The sequence below is a fragment of the Budorcas taxicolor genome, chromosome 2 (assembly GCF_023091745.1).
Source record: "Budorcas taxicolor isolate Tak-1 chromosome 2, Takin1.1, whole genome shotgun sequence".
Lineage (NCBI taxonomy): Eukaryota > Metazoa > Chordata > Mammalia > Artiodactyla > Bovidae > Budorcas > Budorcas taxicolor.
This window is the reverse complement of record NC_068911.1, coordinates 85,601,594-85,625,817: the sequence shown is the minus strand read 5'-3', so window position 1 is coordinate 85,625,817 and position 24,224 is coordinate 85,601,594. Positions and strand designations below refer to the sequence as shown.

Here is a 24,224-nt window from a genome sequence, read left to right as displayed (position 1 = left end):
TTTAGATTATGTTTCCTAAGTCCTAACTCAAAGTTGTTCTGAGTTTCTTTAATTGTGCTATTCAGGCTAAGATTGCTCAGCTTACCTTAGATACATTTCTTTGTCACAGTTCTTAATAAAGTACTTTCTTTTTTGGGTGGGGAGGGCTATTTTGCTCTTGTATTCTTGGAAAAGAAGCAGTGAATTGTGGCTGTTTTCCAACAGATTTCTATTGATTTTAGGAAAGTTAATGGCTTCCATAAAAACTATATTTTAAAATATCACCAAATCACTGTAATATTATTGATAGCTATTTGTCCAGAAAGGAGCCTTGGAAAAACAATTGCATTGATGTGCATCATGTACTTCAAATTCAATGTATTTAATCTGATTTACTTGGCTGAGACCTAGTCAGTGCTTTGTCAGCATATCAGGAGTGAAACAAAGAAGCTATAATTAATTAAATAAATGCTAGATATAGAAACTTGAGATCTGAGGTGACATTTTGGTCGTAACATTTCCTTTGAGCTCAGCAGAATGGACAGACAGCTTAGTTGAAAGTAATTGTTCTTGGTTTAATGGCACATGATTAGATGAGGATGGTTATTTTTCTCATGCTACTGGCTGCTAGGACACTCAGTTGGCAGGCAGGATGGTACGAAACTGTCAAACATTTAATCAAAAAGTTCAGAAAATAAAAGGGTATGATTTAATTTGCTATTATTATCTTCTCTTTCTTATGAGAAGTACTAGTAAAATCTCATGGCCTGTCCATCCATCTTTGTCTTTCTAACAATATGAAATTGTTGGTCTCCCATCTTTCTCACCTTCTAAATATAATCAGTTTTCAAGTCTTGTTAAATTTGCCTGTTAAATATCTTTTCAATCTATCTCCACAGTCATTGTCTTTTAACACAGCTTCTCAACTAGTCTACTTGCTTTAGTCTTGCCTTGATCAGATATTTTCTCCAGGAAACAGTCAAGGTGATTTCTGCAACGCCTATCAGACAGTGTCACAACCTTTGATTAAACACATCAATTACCCCCCACTGAGTGGAGCAGCACATTTTTTTTCCAGGTGATAAGTACAAATTTCCTTCAATATAAAACAGCAGATACTCCTTGTCAGATAGAGGTTTTTCAGCATTCCAAGGAAATAAGAGAGTTTAACCTTTCACTATAAAATAGCTGTGTTTAATATGATCTTGGTCCCTGAAAGTAAACATTGAAATCTTGATAATAGTAGTAGTACTAATAACAGGCAATATTTATTGAATTTTCTATGAAATCAAAGAATGGAAATGGTGAGGAAGAGTCCTTAGGCTAATTGCCAGGTGCTGTTTTCCGAATTAGATCTGAGGTGGGGAAACATGATGTCCTGTTTGGGCAGTTTGTACAGGTAAGTTATGTACTTGAGGTGAAATAGGGAATATTGTTAAAAGGTATGCAGAATGTATAATCTCCTTCCAAAGGTAAAAAATACTAAGAACAGCTAAATTATAAAATAATTGCACCAAGATAGTGGAAAATCTTTTTAATTGTGCATGCAGTCTGTCACTGAGCGTGTCACTTTGATCGCATGTTATAGCACTTTGTGGGTACAAATCTAAGCAGGAATGGATGCTCTCATAATTTGAGGAGGAGGTCTTTTTAAGGAAAAAAGAATACAAAATGATGAAATCAAGTATGTGAAAATGAAAAGGACGTGTGCTAGTGGAAGTCCCTGAAGGATAAGCTTCATGAGTATCATCTTAAATCACCTCTGGCAGATTGAGGTTTTGAATGTTTACTTTCTCCTTCTCTTGATGAATAGTCTATGTACATTTCCCTTTCTCTTCTGATGATAGGAACATTTCTTCATTAAGATCCTAGAATGTTCTCCTAACAGGCCTAGACTTAGATCTTATTTGTTAAATACTTTACAGTAAGCTCTACTTCTTCCACTGTTTATTAGATATTATATGCACTTAAAGAATTCATGTCTGAAGAAAGATTAAAAAAAGAGTCTGTATTGCTTAAGGGAAGAAGTAGATTAAAAAGAGCATGAAAACAGCCTATAAATAACTAGCAACTGTCAGTATCAGAGGGAATGGAGCCCCTGTAGATGGTATAAGCAGTCATGATAGTTTAAAATTACAGAGGGAGAATTTTGTTTATATTTTTAAAGAATGGCTGCATAATTATATCTTTGTTTGTGGAAACTTTGACTTTAAACTTAGGTTCTGAAAATTAACTTAGCCTACATAGAAAATATACCTATTTCTTACTTCCATTCATTTCGTGGAGATAAAATATAGGCACAGTAAGAGAGATGTGCCCATTTACACTTATGTAAATAGGCTAGGCCTGTTGTGGTGAGCAGGATAGTTAGAGTGTACAAATGTAAGAATAGCAAAATAGGGTATTTAATTATGTGACTTTTCAGTCCACCCTTAAAAGTAATTTTTTAAAAAAATTTAAGTGTTTCAAACCCCTTTGTGAATTATAATATTAAAAAATTAGAGGCTGTTAAAGAAAACAGATTTGATAGTGTATCTGTCAATAGTTTTTTTTGTTTTGTTTTTCCCACCACGTGCATCCTGGTACCTAGGTTCACCTTTAAGGCAGACTGAAATGGTTGAAATGTAGCATGTAAGCACTGATAAGGGCTCCTGTGGTGTAGAAGAGTTAATTCCAAAATAGAAGCAGTCTGTTTTCATCACTTACAATCATTCAGTCACTTCAATCACTTACATTGGTACCAACACTGACACGTCCTTGTTAGCCTACATCCATAGTTTACATCAGGGTTCACCTTTTGTGTTCTGCGTTCTAAATTTTGACAACTATGTAATGACATCACACAGAATAGTTTTACTGCCCTAAAAACCCTGGTGTGCCAGCTGTGCATCCCCAAACACTGTACTGATTAATCTTTTCATTCTCTCCATCATTGCCTTTTCCAGACCAGAATGCCATATAATTGGAATCATACAGTATGTAGACTTTTCAGATTTACTAATTTTCACTTAGTATCCATTTGAAATTACTCCATGTCTCTTTGTGGCATGATAGCTCATTTATTTTTATCACTGAATAGTATTCTTTTGTGGAGATACACACCAGTTTGTTTATCTATTTATCTATTGAAGAATATTTTGGTTGCTTCCAAGTTTGGGCAATTATGAATGATGTTGCTGTAAATATTCGTGTGCAGATTTTTGTGTGGACATGAATTTTCAATTCATTTGAATAAATAACAGACTTATTGCTGGACCATATAGTAAGACTACATTTTGTTTTGGAAGAAATTGTCAAACTGTCTTCCAAAGTGACTGTACCATTTTGCGTTCCCATAGCAGTGCCTGGGAGTTCCAGTTGCTTCGCAACCCCATCAGCATTTGCTATGGTCTGTGCTCCAGGTTTTGGCCATTCTAATAAGGGGCAGGAGAAGAAGGGGACGACCGAGGATGAGATGCCTGGATGGCATCACTGACTCGATGGACGCGAGTCTCAGTTAACTCCAGGACTTGGTGATGGACAGGGAGGCCTGGCGTGCTGCGATTCATGGGGTCGCAAAGAGTTGGACACGACTGAGCGACTGAACTGAACTGAACTGAATAAGGGCATAGTGGTATCTCTTTGTTATTTTACTCTTCAATTTTTTAATGACATACAATGCGGAGCATCTTTTCATATAATTGATTGCCATCTGTATATCTTCTTTGATGAATGGTTTGTTCAGCTCTTTTGCCCTTTTTTTTAGGTGCAGGTTTATTAGCTAAAAATGAGATAGCAACAACTTTACATGAATTTTGAAAATAAAATAATTCATTTCAAATCTTAGCATAGACTAGAATATGTATATACAATAAATTTTAGGTGATATTGCTATAAACTCTGTATATTTCATCATAATAACATGTCTGCAACAAAGCTTACTCCCCATACCTCATCCCATCAACCAACTTCCCTTCCCTCTTTTAAAAATCAATACTGCCAATATTCTTCCTTTTGATTTAGTTTAAAAGATTTCTATTATTCTTTATGTGTCCCCAAAATGCGGACAAATTTATTTCACTTCTTTTGGAATTCTTGATAAATAAAGGTATAAATTAGTGAATGAAACAGTCTCAGGATAACTTTGGATACTTTTGTGTCAGTATATTTCAGAGGATTTAATAATACACATTTCATGTATTTTTCAGGTCAGTCAAAAGAAATATAACCTTGTTTAACTTCAGGAATGTTTATCAGAAAGGGTAAAATATTTCTTGAAATAAAATAACTGTAAGATGTTATTTTCTAATCCTTGTTTTAATCTTGTTCACAAAGTCATGTATCGAAGTATAAACATCAATAGCTGCAAGTCTGTTAAAATTGGCAGAATATTTGAGAATGTAGTTTCTGATGATGATTCATCTAAAAATTGATACCTGTAGGTATATATGGTCACAAAATGAGCCTCTTCTTTACCAGTTATTAATTCTATCTTATGTTTCATTAAGTGGGCATCCATCCAGAGAGCTTCGGTCCTAATATTCCAAGTGGATTAATTTACTTGCCTTTTCTCCTTTCTCTTTCTCTTCTTTAGTTCAGTTCAGTCACTCAGTCATGTCCGACTCTTTGTGACCCCATGAATCGCAGCACGCCAGACCTTCCTGTCCATCATCAACTCCCTGAGTTCACTCAGACTCATGTCCGTCGAGTCAGTGATGCCATCCAGCCATCTCATCCTCCGTCGTCCCCTTCTCCTCCTGCCCCCAATCCCACCTAGCATCAGAGTCTTTTCCAATGAGTCAACTCTTCCCATGAGGGGGCCAAAGTTCTGGAGTTTCAGCTTTAGCATCAGTCCTTCCAAAGAAATCCCAGGGCTGATCTCCTTCAGAATGGACTGGTTGGATCTCCTTGTAGTCCAAGAGATTCTCAAGAGTCTTCTCCAACACCACAGTTCAAAAACATCAATTCTTCGGCACTCAGACTTCTTCACAGTCCAACTCTCACATCCATACATGACCACAGGACAAACCATAGCCTTGACTAGACGGATCTTAGTCGGCAAAGTAATGTCTGTGCTTTTAAATATACTATCTAGGTTGGTCATAACTTTTCTTCCAAGGAGTAAGCGTCTTTTAATTTCATGGTTGCAGTCACCATCTGCAGTGATTTTGGAGCCCAAAAAAATAAAGTCTGACACTGTTTCCACTGTTTCCCCATCTATTTCCCATAAAATGATGGTACCAGTTGCCATGATCTTTGTTTTCTGAATGTTGAGCTTTCAGCCAACTTTTTCACTCTCCTGTTTCACTTTCATCAAGAGACTTTTTAGCTCCTCTTCACTTTCTGCCATAAAGGTGGTGTCATCTGCATATCTGAGGTGATTGATATTTCTCCCGGCAATCTTGATTCCAGCTTGTGTTTCTTCCAGTCCAGCGTTTCTCATGAGTACTCTGCATAGAAGTTAAATAAGCAGGGTGACAATATACAGCCTTGACGTACTCATTTTCCTATTTGAAACCAGTCTGTCTTTCCATGTCAAGTTCTAACTGTTGCTTCCTGACCTGCATGTGGATTTCTCAAGAGGCAGGTCAGGTGGTCTGGTATTCCCATCTCTTGAAGAATTTTCCACAGTTTATTGTGATCCACATAGTCAAAGGCTTTGGCATAGTCAATAAAGCAGAAATAGATGTTTTTCTGGAACTCTCTTGCTTTTTCCATGATGTTGGCAATTTGATCTCTGGTTCCTCTGCCTTTTCTAAAACCAGCTAGAACATCAGGAAGTTCATGGTTCATGTATTGCTGAAGCTTGGCTTGGAGAATTTTGAGCATTTCTTTACTAACATTAAAAGACGCTTATGACCAACCTAGATAGCATATTCAAAAGCAGAGACATTACTTTGCTGACTAAGGTCCGTCTAGTCAAGGCTATGGTTTTTCCTGTGATCATGTATGGATGTGAGAGTTGGACTGTGAAGAAGTCTGAGTGCCGAAGAATTGATGTTTTTGAACTGTGGTGTTGGAGAAGACTCTTGAGAGTCCCTTGAACTGCAAGGAGATCCAACCAGTCCATTCTGAAGGAGATCAGCCCTAGGATTTCTTTGGAAGGAATGATGCTAAAGCTGAAACTCCAGTACTTGGGCCACCTCATGTGAAGAGTTGACTCTTTGGAAAAGACTGATGCTGGAAGGGACTGGGGGGAGGAGGAGAAGGGGACAACAGAGGATGAGATGGCTGGATGGCATCAATGACTCAATGGACGTGAGTCTGAGTGAACTCTGGGAGTTGATGATGGACAGGAAGGCCTGGTGTGCTGCGATTCATGGGGTCGCAAAGAGTCGGACACGACTGAGCAAATGAACTGAGATGCATGCAATTTTGCAGTAGTTTGAACATTCTGTGGCATTACCTTTCTTTGGGATTGGAATGAAAAGTGACCTCTTCCAGTCCTGTGGCGACTGCTGAGTTTTCCACATTTGCTGGCATATTGAGTGCAGCACTTTCACAGCATCATCTTTCAGGATTTGAAATAACTCAACTGGAATTCCATCATCTCCACTAGCTTTGTTCGTGTGATGCTTTCTAAGGCCCACTTGACTTCACATTCCAGGATGTCTGGCTGTAGATGAGTGATCACACTATCGTAATTATCTGGGTCGTGAAGATCTTTTTTGTACAGTTCTTCTGTGTATTCTTGCCACCTCTTCTTAATATCTTCTGCTTCTGTTAGGTCCATACCATTTCTGTCCTTTATCGAGCTCATCTTTGCATGAAATATTCCCTTGGTATCTCTAATTTTCTTGAAGAGATCTCTAGTCTTTCCCATTCTGTTGTTTTCCTCTATTTCTTTGTATTGACCACTGAAGAAGGCTTTCTTATCTCTCCTGGCTATTCTTTGGACCTCTGCATTCAGATGCTTATGTCTTTCCCTTTCTCCTTTGCTTTTCGCTTCTTTTCTTTTCACAGCTGTTTGTAAGGCCTCCGCTGACAGCCATTTTGCTTTTTTCATTTCTTTTCCATGGGGATGGTCTTGATCCCTGTCTCCTGTACAATGTCAATTAGGTCATAATTTAGACCTTTTTAATATTAAGAAGTATTTGAGTATTAGACAGTTTTATATATTATATACCGAGCATCATTTATATGATATAAATAATTCTGTTTATAAATGTCCAAACTTTCTGCAAAGATATATATGATAAAATTTCCCCACAAGTTCACCAAACCAGTGGGGACCACTGTGGGGGGTCACTAGTTGAGAATTTGTCCTTTATATCTTGGTACCCTTCATTAACGAAATGCTGTAGAGAGATCATTTTTTACTTAAAACATGGGAAAAAATTTAGGGTGCCTTAGGAGTTGAGCTACATTTTAGCATAAAGCTACAAAGTTTGGCTTCTTCTGAAAATGTCAATTTAAGGAAGTTACTATTCGCATCTCATATGTTATTTGCCTTAGCGTTTTTATATATGACTTTTTACTTGAAGTGATTTTATTTTTTTTTATTTCAAATAGTTTAAAGTGTTATTCATGGAGATGAGAAACAATGTAGTTTAAGGAAACCTTTAATAGTTTGACTTTTAAATACCTGCTTATGTCGTGGAAGATAAATAGATTATTCAAAAGACTTGTGTATATGTGTTCAAACCAATCATTCTCCTATAAAATATCATATATTTGTGATTATTACTGTGATGTGGAGTTTTTCACTCCTAAAATAAAAGCTACTCTGTAATAGTTCTCATAAAATTTTAGGGACTTTATTTTTCATTTAGGCTTTGTAAATAACAACAACAAAATTAGAAGCAAAATTCTCTGACCTTTTACTGCAAAGCGTAGAACCAGCACAACCACTGAATTGCAAATATTTATTCAGGCTCTGTTCTAAGCCTGCAAGCAAACAAAATGTATTTGAATTTCTGCCAAAGAAGATGTTAAAAAAATAGCTGTAGTTTGTGATGCAAAAAGATATAGCAACCTATATAAAAAGTCAATCTCATGAATTAAAGGGAAAATAAGTTTTCAAATATCCGATAAAAATGGATTGTCTCCATTTTCTAAGGTGATCAATTATAGTTGCATAAGGGGTAGTTTCTTCAAAACTTTAGCTATAACTAGAGGTCACATATTCAAGTGTATCAAAATATTCAAGTAATTTAATTATCATAATACTTAATGGTTAAGTGGAGATATACCTAACCTCTAGTAGATGTATCTAGTTGTACATCTATCAGTGTATAATTTCACAAAAATGTAAGGAAAAAAATGACTGATTATCATTGAATATAATTTATTAGCAAGTATGTCTTGCTTCTTTGTGCAAGAATCATTCATAGTGATTATATATAATACATAGTCATTATATATAATATATTTTAAGATTTTCCCCTTCCTACTTTACTAATCATAATAAGAAGCTCTTAATATAGTTATTTCAAAGTGGATTTTTGAGTTCATGTGTTGAACTAATTAATAGATCATCACCTTAAAAGCATTGAAAGTAATCAATATTGTCATATTATATGTATCTATACTGCAGTTATATCCCTTCCATTTTGTTGACTACAGTCTCTCCTGGTGGTGAATAAAGTATCCATGTGTATGGAAACTTTGTTCATTCAAAAAGTTGACTTTTCTTGCACTGCCGTTTTGGCCTTCCCATTCATCACTTTCCTCTATTCCTTTTATTGTCTCTTCTGAAGAAAGCATTAGGCATCCAATACAGGCACAGTGTTGGATACTAGCAATGTTATGTTGATAAAGAGTTCTCTTAAGAGGCTTACTCTAATATTTATCTGTAACCATAATGAATGAACAAAAAGTGAAGTTGCTCAGTTGTGTCTGGCTGTTTGTGATCCCGTGGACTATAGCCTACCAGACGCCTCCGTCCGCAGAATTCTCCAGGCAAGAATACTGGAGAGGGTTGCCATTTCTTTCTCCAGGGGATCTTACTGACCCAGGGATCGAACCCAGGTCTCCTGCATTGCAGGCAGACACTTTACCCTCTGAGCCACCAGGGGACATATACAGTGTAAGGTACATAGTAAATATGGATCAAATATGTGATTTCTCCATTACTTATCACTGCATAAAAACGAACTGTATCCTAAATTCAGGTACAATTGGTTGTGCCCTTACATAGCTGAATGTATGCACAAATCTGTCCTCACCCCAGAGTTTTTTTTTTTTTTTCACATAGTGGCTGTGAACTGTGTGGTAGACTACTAGTCATTTTTCAGACTAGGTTTATTTTTTTATTTTTAATTGAAAATGTAAATGTGGTATTCCACTGCATCCTAAAAGGCAAATTGCTTTTTCTTTTATTTATGTTTTAAATTTTTCTGGCTCTGTGGCAGAAAAATGTACTCTGTGGCATATGGGATCCCTGTTCCCCATCCAGGAATCAAACCTGTGCCCTCTGCAGTGGATGAGCAGGGTCATAACCATTGGACTGCCAGGGAAGTACCCAAAAGCTTGGGTTTAAACATGGAGGTTGAGAGTGTTGATCTTTCATCCCATTGCCATAACACCTTGTAATTCAGCATCTAGAAGAGTGCCTGGCAGAAAGGAGATGCTTAACAAATTAATAAATGTTAAGCATTATCATCGATTAATATGTGTATATGTGTGTGTGTCATTGAGATATTTAATACACTTACTTGTCAAAGAATGTGAATGTGTGTATATGTGCATATGAACATGAAAATAAGACACATTTAAAACGTAGTAAATTAAAGTAGAAAAATCCTGTTAGGAAAACTCCATAGAATTAATGACATTTGATCTGAACTTCAAGTTCAGTTTAGTTCAGTTCAGTCACTCAGTTGTGTCCAACTCTTTGTGACCCCATGAATCGCAGCACGCCAGGCCTCCCTGTCCACCACCAATTCCCGGAGTTGACTCAAACTCATGTCCATCGAGTTGGTGATGCCATCCAGCAATCTCATCCTCTGTTGTCCCCTTCTCTTCCTGTCCCCAATCCCATGCAGCATCAGAGTCTTTTCCAATGAATCAACTGTTTGCATGAGGTGGCCAAAGTATTGGAGTTTCAGCTTCAACATCAGACCTTCCAATGAACAGCCAGGACTGATCTCCTTTAGGATGGACTGGTTGGATCTCCTTGCAGTCCAAGGGACTCTCAAGAGTCTTCTCCAACACCACAGTTCAAAAGCATCAATTCTTCAGTGCTCAGCTTTCTCTATAGTCGAACTCTCACATCCATACGTGACTACCGGAAAAACCATAGCCTTGACTAGACAGACCTTTGTTGGCAAAGTAATGTCTCTGCTTTTTAATATGCTGTCTAGGTTGGTCATAACTTTCCTTCCAAGGAGTAAGCGTCTTTTAATTTCATGGCTGCAATCACCATCTGCAGTGATTTTGAAGCCCCCCAAAATAAAGTCAGCCACTGTTTCCACTGTTTTCTCATCTATTTGCCATGAAGTGATGGGACTGGATGCTATGATCTTAGTTTTCTGAATGTTGAGCTTTAAGCCAACTTTTTCACTCTCCTCTTTTTTTTTCTGTTTTCTTTTTTTTTTCATTTTATTATTTTTTTTAATTTAAATTTTATTTTTTTACTTTACAATACTGTATAGGTTTTGTCATACATTGACATGAATCTACCAAAGGTGTACATGAGTTCCCAACCCTGAACCCCGCTCCCACCACCCTCCCCATATCATCTCTCTGGGTCATCCCAGTGCACCAGCCCCAAGCATCCTGTATCCTGTATCGAACCTAGACTAGCTATTCATTTCTTACATGATAGTATACATGTTTCAATGCCATTCTCCCAAATCATCCCACCCTCTCCCTCTCCCGCAAAGTCCAAAAGTCTGTTCTTTACATCTGTGTCTCTTTTGCTGTCTCACATATAGGGTTATTATTACCATCTTTCTAAATTCCATATATATGCGTTAGTATACTGTATTGGTGTTTTTCTTTCTGGCTTACTTCACTCTGTATAATCGGCTCCAGTTTCATCCACCTCATTAGAACTGATTCAGATGTATTCTTTTTAATGGCTGAGTAATACTCCATAGTGTATATGTACCACAACTTTCTTATCCATTCATCTGCTGATGGACATCTAGGTTGTTTCCATGTCCTGGCTATTATAAACAGTGCTGCGATGAACATTGGGGTACATGTGTCTCTTTCAGTTCTGGTTTCCTCGGTGTGTATGCCCAGCAGTGGGATTGCTGGGTCATAAGGCATTTCTATTTCCAGCTTTTTAAGGAATCTCCACATTGTTCTCCATAGCGACTGTACTAGTTTGCATTCCCACCAACAGTGCAAGAGGGTTCCCTTTTCTCCACACCCTCTCCAGCAAACTGGTCAACCACTTGTAAAAGAATGAAACTAGATCACTTTCTAACACCATTCACAAAAATAAACTCAAAATGGATTAAAGATATAAATGTAAAACCAGAAACTATACAACTCCTAGAGGAGAACATAGGCAAAACACTGTCCGACATAAATCACAGCAGGATCCTCTATGATCCACCTCCCAGAATAGTGGAAATAAAAGCAAAAATAAACAAATGGGATCTAATTAAAATTAAAAGTTTGTGCACAACAAAGGAACCTATAAGCAAAGTGAAAAGACAGCCTTCGGAATGGGAGAAAATAATAGCAAATGAAGCAACTGACAAACAACTAATCTCAACAATATACAAGCAACTTATGCAGCTCAATTCCAGAAAAATAAACGACCCAATCAAAAAATGGGCCAAAGAACTAAATAGACATTTCTCCAAAGAAGGCATATGGATGGCTAACAAACACATGAAAAGATGCTCAACATCAGTCATTATCAGAGAAATGCAATCAAGACCACAATGAGGTACCATTTCACTCTCCTCTTTAAATATGAGGAATTACGTCAACAGGTAGAGAGATGGTAGAGGACAATTCAAGCAGTCAAAATAGCATAAACTAAGCAGTATATATGGAAAACAGTACTTAACTAATAGGAAAGTCATCCATTTAAGAAAACCAGAGAAGAGTATCATAGAGGTTAAAAAGACTGGCTCTGGATTTGGAGGTTTGAGTTTATATCTGGACTGCAACATACTTTGTCATGTATCAGTGGACAAGCTGTTGATTAAATTCCAGTATTCAATTCATTTTAGTTCAGTCACTTAGTCATGTACGACTCTTTGTGATGCCATGGACTGCAGCACGCCAGGCTTCGCTCTCCATCACCAACTCCCAGAGCTTACTCAAACTCACGTGTATTGAGTTGGTGATGGCATGCAACATCCTCATTTGTTATCCTCTGTTGTCCCCTTCTCCTCCTGCCTTCAATCTTTCCAAGCATCAGGGTCTTTTCCAATCAATCAGATCTTCTCATCAGGTGGCCAAAGTATTGAAGTTTCAGCTTCAGCATCAGTTCTTCCAATGAATATTCAAGGACTGATTTCCTTTAGGATGGACTGGTTGGATCTCCTTGCAGTCCAAGGGACTCTCAAGAGTCTTCTCCAACACCACAGTTCAAAAGCATCAATTCTTTGGTACTCAGCCTTTATAGTCCAACTCTCACATACATACACGACTACTGGAAAAACCATAGCTTTGACTAGACGGACTTTTTTGGCCAAGTAATGTCTCTGCTTTACAATATGCTGTCTAGGTTGGTGATAGCTTTTCTTCCAAGGATCAAGAGTTTTTTAGTTTCAAGGCTGCAGTCACCATCTGCAGTGATTTTGGAACCCCCCAATAGAAAGTTTCTTACTGTTTCCATTGTTTCCCCATCTAGTTGCCATGAAGTGATAAACTTCATTAGTTCCTCTTCACTTTCTCCCATAAAGGTGGGGTCATCTGCATATCTGAGGTTATTGATTTTTCTCCCAGTAGTCTTCATTCCATCTTGTGCTTCACCCAGCCTGGTATTTCTCATGATGTACTTTGCATATAAGTTAAATAAGCAGGGTGACAATGTACAGCCTTGATGTACTCCTTTCCTAATTTTGAACCAGTTCCTTACTCCATGTCCAGTTCTAACTGTTGCTTCCTGATCTGCATATAGGTTTCTCAGGAGGCAGGTCAGGTGGTCTGGTATTCCCATCTCTTTCAGAATTTTCCAGAATTTATTGTGATCCACACAGTCAAAGGCTTTGGCATAGTCAATAAAGCAGAAATAGATGTTTTTCTGGAACTCTGCTTTTTCCATGCTCCAGCGGATGTTGGCAATTTGATCTCTGGTTCCTCTGCCTTTTCTAAAACCAGCTTGAACATCTGGAATTTCACAGTTCACGTACTGTTGAAGCCTAGCTTGGAGAATTCTGAGCATTACTTTTCTAGCTTGTGAGATGTGTGCAATTGTGTGGTAGTTTGAACATTCTTTAGCTTTGTCTTTCTTTAGGATTGGAATCAACACTGACCTTTTCCAGTCCTGTGGCCACTGCTGAATTTTCCAAATTTGCTGCCCTATTGAGTGCAGCACTTTCACAGCATCATCATATAGGATTTTAAATAGTTACACTGGAATTCCATCACCTCCATTAGCTTTGTTACTACTGATGCTTCTAAGACCCACTTGACTTCACATTCCAGGATGTCTGGCTCTAGGTGAATGGCCTTACCACTTATCACTAAGATCTTTTTTTGTATAATTCTTCTGTGTATTCTTCCCACGTTTAATTAATATATTATGCTTCTGCTAGGTCCATACCATTTGTGTCCTTTATTGTGCCCATCTTTGCTTGTAATATTCCCTTGATATCTCTAATTTTCTTGAAGAGATCTCTAGTCTTTCCCATTCCCTTGTTTCCCTCTATTTCTTCCAGCATTATCTGAAAGACATTCTGTTTTCTTTTAAGCTAAAACTCTATTACATTTTTCCCTTTGAAAAGTATCTTTTATTATTTCAGTCTAATAATATGGGGTATTTTACTATGCATTGGTATATTCCTAATAGTAATTAGGTTACATTATACCTATATTATTAAGATATTTCAGAAGCTAAAAATCATATCTTAACAGGAGAAAACAATAGCATGAATGGATTTAGGTAGTTTGATTCTGTAGTTGTTAGTGCAAGAAAGAATGTTTAATAGATGCCATGAAGGAAAAACAGAAAAAGGTATGCAAGAATTGAACATTTCCAGTTAGTTAAGGGAATGATAATCATTTGAAAATATATCCTTTAAATTCTACAGTGCTTCTATATGAAGTGAGTGTGGAGAGCTGAAGATAGTGCCTTGTCAACAAAGTAGAGAATTTAATTGTATTTTGAGGGGAATAGTTGCTGCTGTAAAGTTAGTCACATTTGTGCAGGGCAGTCCAGGTTAACTGTGCTAGACTTGACTCACTTTATTATGTATGCAGTAATAGATCTTCCCTTATATTCTAGATAAATATAAACAACCTGGAATATATCAGGTTAATAGGAACAAGATGAAAATTATTTCATTTACCTTGAGTTGATCCTAAAGAAGTGTTCACTAAAGAATTGAAATAAAATGATCTTTTATCTAGTTGGAACATTAATAATAATAATTGATAATAGCTACCAATTATTGAATCTTTATTATTTATCAGATATATGGTAAACCCATCAGCTAGATAATATAATCATAATAGCCTTATAAATATTATATTTTTATCCTAAATATATTTTTATCCCTATTACTATTGGTTTTTTTTTAGTAATCAAAATTCAGGTCATTAAAATAGTATGCCCAAGGCCTTACTGCTACTGCTGCTGCTAAGTCACTTCAGTTGTGTCCGACTCTGTGTGACCCCATAGACGGCAGCCCACCAGGCTCCCCTATCCCTGGGATTCTCCAGGCAAGAACACTGGAGTGGGTTGCCATTTTCTTTCCAATGCATCAAAGTGAAAAGTAAAAGTGAAGTCGCTCAGTCACGCCCTACCCTCAGCGACCCCATGGACTGCAGGCTTCCAGGCTCCTCCGTCCATGGGATTTTCCAGGCAAGAATACTGGAGTGGAATGCCCATTGCCTTCTCCGCAAGGATTTACTAACGAGTGGTTAAAACAGCAACAGTCTCGTTTATATTCAAGGCCCATGTCCTTTTACTTAATATTACCCTGATTCTCTTAACTATATTTTCATCAGTATGATAATGAATTCTGCATCATATATTCCATCTGCCATTGACCCTTAGGACCTGTACTTATATTCCTTTCTGGGAAGCTAACATTTTGTTCTGTTGGAATTGGATAAAAATCTATTTTCTTTTCTTTTGTTCTTCTGGGAACTCAGAAATCTAAAGTAATTCATTTGAAACATTTATTGCTAAATGTTCTATTTACACTTTATTCTCTAACAAATATAATTGTTTTTTTCTTCTAGTGTTTTTATTTATTTATTTAATTATTGGACTTTGACCTAACTTAGGCAATAATAGCAATTTGATGTCTGTGAGCACATTGTAAGACCAAGTGCTTGTAAATAATAGAGGATAATATTTGGTTGAATGTATGCCAGAAACATCTTACCAAAGTCTGTCTGATCAAAATAGGCTGAGCTTTAAAGACATACATCTTTTTGAAAACTGCAGTGTTTGGAAGCCAATGATGCATTCTTAGGAACTTTGCAACATATATCCCAGAAGAGCCTGATGCCATGACCTTAGTATTATCGAGTAGCAGTGTACACAGGATCGTTATGCTTTGTAAACAAAATAAAGCCCCAAACATCATATGCTTCCTCAGAACCTTTATCCTTTAGAGTTCAGCTCAGTGCAACACAATAGGGAGCATGCAGAGAATGCCAAGTGAGATTTACAGTTGTTACATCTTGGGTGATTGGTGAAATTTTGGAAGTACTTTAGGAACGGCACAGCTACAGACCTTATTCAATAATCCTCAGAGCAGTGCATAGGGCAGACTAGGAAATTACTTTGTAATAGAGCACATGGGCTTCCCTGATAGCTCAGTTGGTAAAGAATCCACCTGCAGTGCAGGAGACCCCAGTTTGATTCCTGGGTTGGGAAGATCAGCTGAAGAAGGGATAGGCTACCCTCTCCAGTATTCTTGGGCTTCCCTAGTGGCTCAGCTGGTAAAGAATCCGCCTTTAATGTGGGAGACCTGGGTGGGATCTCTGGGCTGGGAAGATCCTCTGGAGAAAGGAAAGGCTCCCCACTCCAGTATTCTGGCCTGAAAAATTCCATGGACTGTATAATCCATGGGATCACAAAGAGTCGGACATGACTGAGCAACTTTCACTTCACTTCCATAGCACATGACATGCATGCTAAGCTATTAGTCAACTCACTTATAAAAACCACTGCCAATTTAAAGACAAAATAGACAAAGAGGGTAGAATTAAGAAACAAAAAGATGTAACTTGGCTAAATATTTCAGCTGTGTGTGTATAAATATATAACGAAATTTCTAGAGTTGTATAGCCTTAAGTCTTCTGGATGAAAGTGACAAATTTTTATTGCACAAGCTATATATATATATTTTTTATAATTATAATGATATATATAATTATATATATAATTTAATTATACAAGTAAGTTACATAAATATAACTTTATTACATATATTTATTAATTTCATTTAATTCTCAGAATATTCAGGTGCAAATATTTGTTCAGTCACTCAGTCATTGCAACCCCATGGACTGCAGAATGCCAGGCTTCCCTGTCCTTCCTTCATCATCTCCCAGAGCTTGCTCAAACTCATGTCCATTGAGTCGGTGATGCCATCCAACCATCTCGTCCTCTGTCATCCCCTTCTCCTCCTGCCTTCAGTCTTTACCAACATCACGGTCTTTTCTAATGAGCCAGCTCTTCACATCAGGTGGCCAAAGTGTTGGAGCTTCAGCATCAGTCCTTCCAATGAATATTCAGGGTTGATTTCCTTTAGGATTGACTGGTTGGATCTCCTTGCTGTCCAATGGACTCTCAAGAGTCTTCTCCAACACTACAGTTCAAAAGCATCAATTCTTTGGCACTCAGCCTTCCTTTGTCCAACTCTCACATACATACATAACCACTGGAAAAACTATAGCTTTGACTAGATGGACCTTTATCAGCAAGGTAATGTCTGCTTTTATCACACTATCTAGGTTGGTCAGAGCGTTTCTTCCAAGGAACAAGTGTCTTTAATTTTACAGATGATGAAATTGAAGTTTAAGAGATATAGTAGATTTTTTTTTTAAGATCATACGTTAATTAGTGGTAGAGCTGAGATTCACATACTTTCTTTAAGGAGTTGTGAAGATTCTGAAAAGTGCTTAGAATGATATTTGACACACAGTAAGTCTTATAGCAATGTTATTTATTATTATTATTATTATTATGTCATAGCTTATTTAAAGGAGTTCTGTTTTTGTCTTTCTTTTTATTACACACATGATAAATCACAGTCACAACCACCATTGCTGAAGAATTTCTAACCCGCCACCCCTCTTTCTCTCTCATCACCTTCTATTTTGAGTAAGGTTTAGGTTAAGCTTTCACGGTGTAGAAGTTATTGATTATTTGGTATTTTTGTATCACAACACCCACTCACCTTAGACTGTGGTAATACTGTATTTAACTATCACATACCCACTGCATGTAGGTGACATGTGTCACAGCTGGCCAGAAGAAGCAACAGAGGACAGCTAACTTAGAGATATTCTGATAGTTTAATTAAAGACTTATCAGGTAACAACTCACTTTACCATTTTTACTTTAAAAGCTTTCACACTTCTTATCTGAATGAACATTCAGTTTAGTTAAGGAAATGAACTTAGTGATATAAAGGCAGAATCAGGAAAAAGAAAAGTCAAAAATAAAAAGATTAGACTACATTGCCTCTATCATTTTAAATTAAAACACTGACTTTGGAATAAATAATAATTTTTAATATATTAAAAAATAATATTTAGTTTCTTTGTCCATGAATCAGTGAACAGATAAGTCATTTTTTCACAAAATGTTTTTCATCTCAGGATTCAAAAGTCCCAGCTATTTCCAGTTAAAGCAGCATCTGTTGCTTTGCCAGTTTCCTCAGAGATGAGCTTGTGTTGATTTTCATCACATTTGTTCAAGTCTGGAATCTGGTTAAAACATGCAAACAGTTGCACTGCAAGTTAAGAGGCGCAATCAGATAGTATCTTTTCACCTGCATTTATTTTGATTCAAATAGCATTTGTAATTACGATTCCAAGCATGGATTATTTTTAAATAATTCGGCTGGGAGCAGGAATATCGTAAGTTAAAGCATTCAAGAAGGATGAATACTATGATATATACATATTCTTAGAAAACAGTTATGTTTACATTAAATCATCTCTTGGATTCTGTGTTCTTTTTTTTTTTCAACACCGTTTTGGGTGTTACTTATTTGGGATAATTGTAAAAAGAAGTCGTTTATCAATTATGTCTTAGCACATTGTCTAAACTACAGACTGACCATCATAGACATTTCCCTGTTATTCAGTTTATAATGTCATTATCCATACATTGATTGTGCATTAATATTCTGAGGTGAAACCAGATTTTTAAAAAATGATGTTGTTGAATTGGAAATTTCTGATATTTGTGTACCTACTTTTAATGACAGGGTAAAAGGTACAGAAGAAGAACAAGCAAAGGTTAAAGTTCTGCAAATGTCCTTCATTACCCAAGTTTATAGTGGATTGTGGTCACTTACCTTGTCATGGCCTTTTTAGTACGCCCCAAGTTTCCACTCTTAGTCTCCTCTGCTATTCTAGATAATTAGGTGGAAAATGTTGAGAAACCCTAAAAATTGGGAAGATGAGTAACATATCTTTTTCTGCATTTTTAAATATTTCAGATTTTAATTCACCATTTCAAAAGAAAATTGCTGTGTGATACCTAGCAATTTTAAGTAAATTTCCTATATTACTAATACGGACAAATTACTAATATGTCAAAATTGTCCAGTTATAATAATGCTTTATCACTAATGTCTAGGAAAAACAGGAAATACAAATGATCACCCACAGAATGATTTTTTTAAAAAAAAGTAGTTATGATTGAGCATTGTCTAATACCAAGTACTGTTTTAGACACTTCACTTATCTCAAACTCTCAGTAGCTCAGAGGATACTGTTATCCTTACTACATAGAAGAGTAAACTGAAGCTCAGAGAGCTTTAAGTGATTTCTACAAGCTGTTTAGTAGTGTATTAGGAAGCCATTTATATATATGTTTCAATTATAGAAAGATGTTGCCTCACAAGTATTAGTTCGCTATGGAAGGAAGTAAAGTCAACTTCATATAGTAGAATAAAATTACCACCCTCTTTTTCAGTCAGAATTAACCACTGGCAATTTAGTAACAAAGCTTACAGGTATTTTTATGCAAACAAATATCTGAATTTGAAATACCTGTTTCCATTGTAGATGTCATATCATCTCAGTTAACAGTCCTGTTTCCTCAAAATGAAAACTTTACAAGATTTTATTTCCCCATTTTTTTCCTTCCATTTAAGTTTCTCTCTCTGGTTTCTGATAACTTCATAATAAACAACTCAGGGTAGGCATTGCAGATCAGCAATGCTGTATATTATAATAAGTAACGGAGACAGTATTTTGATTTTTTAATTTCATAGACCTTTCCTAATATTAAAAAAGGGTCACTAAATATGGGCTTAGATGGTGATAGGAATCAAATTTTGTTTCAGTATGTACTCTATTGTTAGAAATAATTGAACAAAGTTCATGATATGAATTTACTTCAGCTGTTAATATATACATACATTATAGTGATCAAAGGACAAGCACACAGGTCTATGTTCCAAAAGTAAATACCGAGTTAGTTATATATGCCCTCCTGTCAGATAATCCCACCCACTATCAATTTTCAGTGGTGTGTTTTTAAAATTAAAATGAGGTTGTAAGGGAAGTACTGTCACTTAACAGTAAGTATATATTTATAATCATTTTTCTTTAATTTAAATTAATACCCCATACTGGAAACCATTCATAAAGAATTCTTGAGAATGATTGCTCTTAGACAGAAATTAAAGGGTACTTTTAAACTAAACAAATAAAAGGTATTTACTCACTTTCATATTCCTATATTGATACTAATGGATAAGAACATCAGTATTTGTTTTTCTGAGTAGTTTGTTCAATATTTAAACATCTTGAAATTAAACCAAGTAGATATATCAGGAAATACATTTTTTATCATTTAAAATAAGTGATGATCTATAATTTTTTGTCATGAAATATTTAGTCAGAGGCTAGAAATGTTTGAAAATACAGAATGCTGCTTACTGTGTGCATGTCTATAAAATGTACAAATCATTTTTAAACTGTTTTGTTATTTTCACTGTACATATTTCTGGAGGTTGGAGTGCTTCCCTGGTGGCTCAGTGGTTAAGAATTCACCCACCAGTGCAGGAGACATGGGTTCGAACCCTGGTCTGGGAGGATCCCACATGCTGTGGAGCAACTAAGCCTGTGCAACTCAACTATTGAGCCTGTGCTCAAGAGCCTAGGAACCACCACTGCTGAGCCCACACACCACAGCCACTGAAGACAGCATGCCCTCCACAGCAAGAGGAGCCGCCGCAACGAGAAACTCATGTTCCACAGCTAGAGAGTGACCCCCACTCATGGCAACTAGAGGAATACCTGCATATTAACAAAGACCCAGCACAGCTTAAATAAATAAATATTTCTGGGGGCTATTGTTGATATGATAAAGATTATGAAGACTAATACTGGATCACTATTAGATATCCACCATAATGGTGAGATTGATAAGTTGTTTAGAATCAGGTTCCTAACTGAAATAACAGAGACATCATGGCAAAGTAAAAATAGCAACGAAAAACATAAGTTAGAATAATACTGACATCTTTTCTTTTCAGCTTCCTAGGTCTATGTACTAGGAGGGCAAGAGATTGCATCTCTCTGAGAACTACATTCCTTTTCTTTAAAATGGACATAAGATTGTCTTAGCAAGGTAATACTGATGATTAGAGATAATATGGAGAGAGAGCACCTCACACAGTGCCTGAGATGAGCATTTATTTTCTCCATGAGTTTCTTTAAAAGCTGTCTGGAGAAAACCAATATATATGTCATAACAACTGATTTCCTGGTCATATAGAACTGATAATAATTATAAGGTAAGATTTTGGAAGGATTTCAGTGAAGGATTTAATTTCTCTTCAATATGATTTTTGAATTATGCCTTTCATCTTCATTCTTAGTATTATATGTGTGATTACTAGTCAGGGGAAAAAAGGAGTATCTCTTTATCCAAACTATTCCAGGCTTAAACACAATAGAAATTGTTTATAAATTGGCAAAAAGAGAATAGAAATGAAAGAAGAAAGACTGTCATTACTTGTTTAAATTATACTTAACTATTGAAGAGATGCATTTTTAAAATTCATCTTTTATTTTACAGTTTAATAGCCTTTAATAGAAGTCTAATGGTAAAGGTAGAGGACAGTAATGATTTTTGCAAACGATACAGAAAATTGTACCTTTTGATGAATATAAAACTGAAATATAATATATGGCTTTAATATATTAATATATTTCAAATATTCACAAAGGAATATTGAAGTTGACTGATTTAACAGTAACTCAGTCTTAACATATGATTTATGAGAACAGAGCTGAGTAAATCAGAGTAGCATAAGGTAAATGATATCCAAGCAACATAATATTAATATACAAATAGCAACATTTCACATTTTATATGCAGCATCCAGTTTCCAAAGCTTTTATAGCAGGAATAGAACTTGTAACATCACAGTGGCCCAGAGTACAGATTTTATAGGTTTCTAAAACTTGAGCAAAAGTTCATTCTGGCCTTAAAGAAGATGGATGGAAGATGTACGTAACTTTACATTATGCAACAGAAATGTTTTCAACTTTTATTCATTTAGCAAATCCTTGAGATGGTTATCATGCTCTCATTTATAAAAGGCAACCATTTTTAGACATTATACGATATGTTTTACATTTCTATATGAGTACTTTGGGGGCTTACCTGGTGAAAAAAATGTGAGTGAAGGCTGACTTAAATTCAACATTCAAAATATCAAGATCATGGCATCTGGTCGCATCACTTCATGGCAAATGGATGGGGAAAAGTAGAAACAGTGACAGATTTTATTTTGGGGGGTTCCAAAATCACAGTAGATAGTGACTGCAGCCATGAAATTAAAAGATGCTTGCTCCATGGAAGAAAAGCTATAATAAACCTAGACAGCATATTAAAAAGCAGAGACCTCACTTTGCCAACAAAGTTCCATATAATCAAAGCTATGGTTTTTCCAGTAGTCATGTACAGATGTGAGATTTGGACCATAAAGAAAGCTGAGCACTGAAGAATTAATGCTTTTGAAGTGTGCTTGAGAAGACTCTTGAGAGTCCCTTGGACTGCAAGGAGATCAAATCAATCCTAGAGGAAATCAACTCTGAATATTCATTGGAAAGACTGACTGATGCTGAAGCTGAAGGTCCAATATTTTGGCCACCTGATGGGAACAGCCAAACTACTGGAAAAGACACTGATGCTGGGAAAGATTGAAGGCAGGAGGAAAAGGCAGTGACAGAGGATGAAATGGTTAGATGGCATTACCAACTCAATGGACATGAGTTTGAGCAAACCTCAGGAGACAGAGAAGGACAAGGAAGCCTGGCATGCTGCAGTCCATGGGGTCACAAAGAGTTGAACACAAGTTAGCGACTAAACAACAACATGAGTGATTTTATTTCATACTCACAGCATTCCTGGGAGATAGGTATTGCTTTTTATGCTTTACTCATCAGAAGAGAAAGCTGTACTCAATCAACTAAATATCCTTAAGTTTCCACAGACATAAAGTTTGAATTCAAAGGCAGGTTTGTTTGTTTCATATATCATATTGCTTCTTCAATGATAGAAAATGACTATGTGATTTTTTTTTTTTTCACTTTATCTCCTTGTAGAAGAGACATACATTATGACACTGTTCTGTGCCATTTTTACTTTTGGTTTACGATAATAAACAATTAGTAATGCTTTGACATACTATCCTTCAAATATAAACACTGAATGTACCCTTCATTTTTTATGGGAACAAAGTATATTTATCAAAGTTATTGACACCACAACTTTGAACATATTCTATATTCAGTCTATTCAGATAAACAGTCCAGAGTTTAAATAAGAAAGCAAAATGAATTCCTTTGTGAAAAATTCCTGAACATGTGCTTCTGCTATGCCTAATTTATCAAATACTTTCTTTTTGCTTTCAGGGATGACTTGTCAAGCTCGAACATCGTACACCGAAGATGAAGTTCTCTGGGGTCATCGTTTTTTCCCTGTAATTTCCTTAGAAGAAGGATTCTTTAAAGTTGATTACTCCCAGTTCCATGCAACATTTGAAGTCCCCACCCCACCTTACAGTGTGAAAGAACAGGAGGAAATGCTCCTTATGTCATCTCCTTTAATAGCACCAGCCATAACTAACAGCAAAGAAAGACATAACTCTGTGGAATGCTTAGATGGACTTGATGACATTAGTACCAAACTTCCATCTAAGCTGCAGAAAATTACTGGAAGAGAAGACTTTCCCAAAAAACTCTTGAGAATGAGTTCTACAACTTCTGAAAAAGCCTACAGCTTGGGCGATTTGCCCATGAAACTTCAACGAATAAGTTCAGTACCTGGCAACTCAGAAGAAAAACTGGTATCTAAAACCACCAAAATGTTGTCTGATCCCATGAGCCAGTCAGTGGCTGATTTGCCACCAAAGCTTCAAAAGATGGCAGGAGGAGCAACCAGGATGGAAGGCAATCTTCCAGCAAAATTAAGAAAAATGAACTCTGATAGATTCACATAACAAAACACCCCTTCAGGCATTAGTTATTGTTTGATTTCGTAATAGTCCAATATTTGGCTGATGAGGTAATCCTCTCTAAGGAATTTGAAAAGTACATTTTTTTCTCCCAGTCATATATGCATATTTGAGAACCCTACCTTTTCAAGTATTGCTACTGTGCAGAAAGAAAATGTTGTAAAGGGAGGACATCAGAAGGAAGTTCTTAATAATGGGCATGTATTATCACATCAAGCATGCAATAATGTGCAAATTTTGCATTTAGTTTTCTGGCATGATTTATATATGGTATATTTATATTGTATATTATGGAAAATGTATATATATATTTAAAGTGGTGGTACTATCCACAATATTTCTAACATATATATTAAGCCAAACATGAGTTGATAGCTTTCAGGGTGATAAAACTATATATATGTGTGTGTGTGTACACATAGTTTTATATATACACACACACACATATATATATATATATAC

General features: G+C 36.2%; 1 protein-coding gene across 1 annotated transcript in view; it reads left to right on the top strand.

The window, feature by feature from the left end:
- The window catches only part of KCNJ3 (potassium inwardly rectifying channel subfamily J member 3), a 181,807-nt gene extending 158,060 nt beyond the window's left edge, over window positions 1-23,747 (top strand). The window contains exon 3 of the mRNA XM_052635878.1: window positions 23,161-23,747. Within this exon, the coding sequence (XP_052491838.1) occupies window positions 23,161-23,747 (587 nt within the window). The remainder of the gene's footprint in view (window positions 1-23,160) is intronic.
- The last annotated feature ends 477 nt before the right edge of the window (window positions 23,748-24,224 follow it).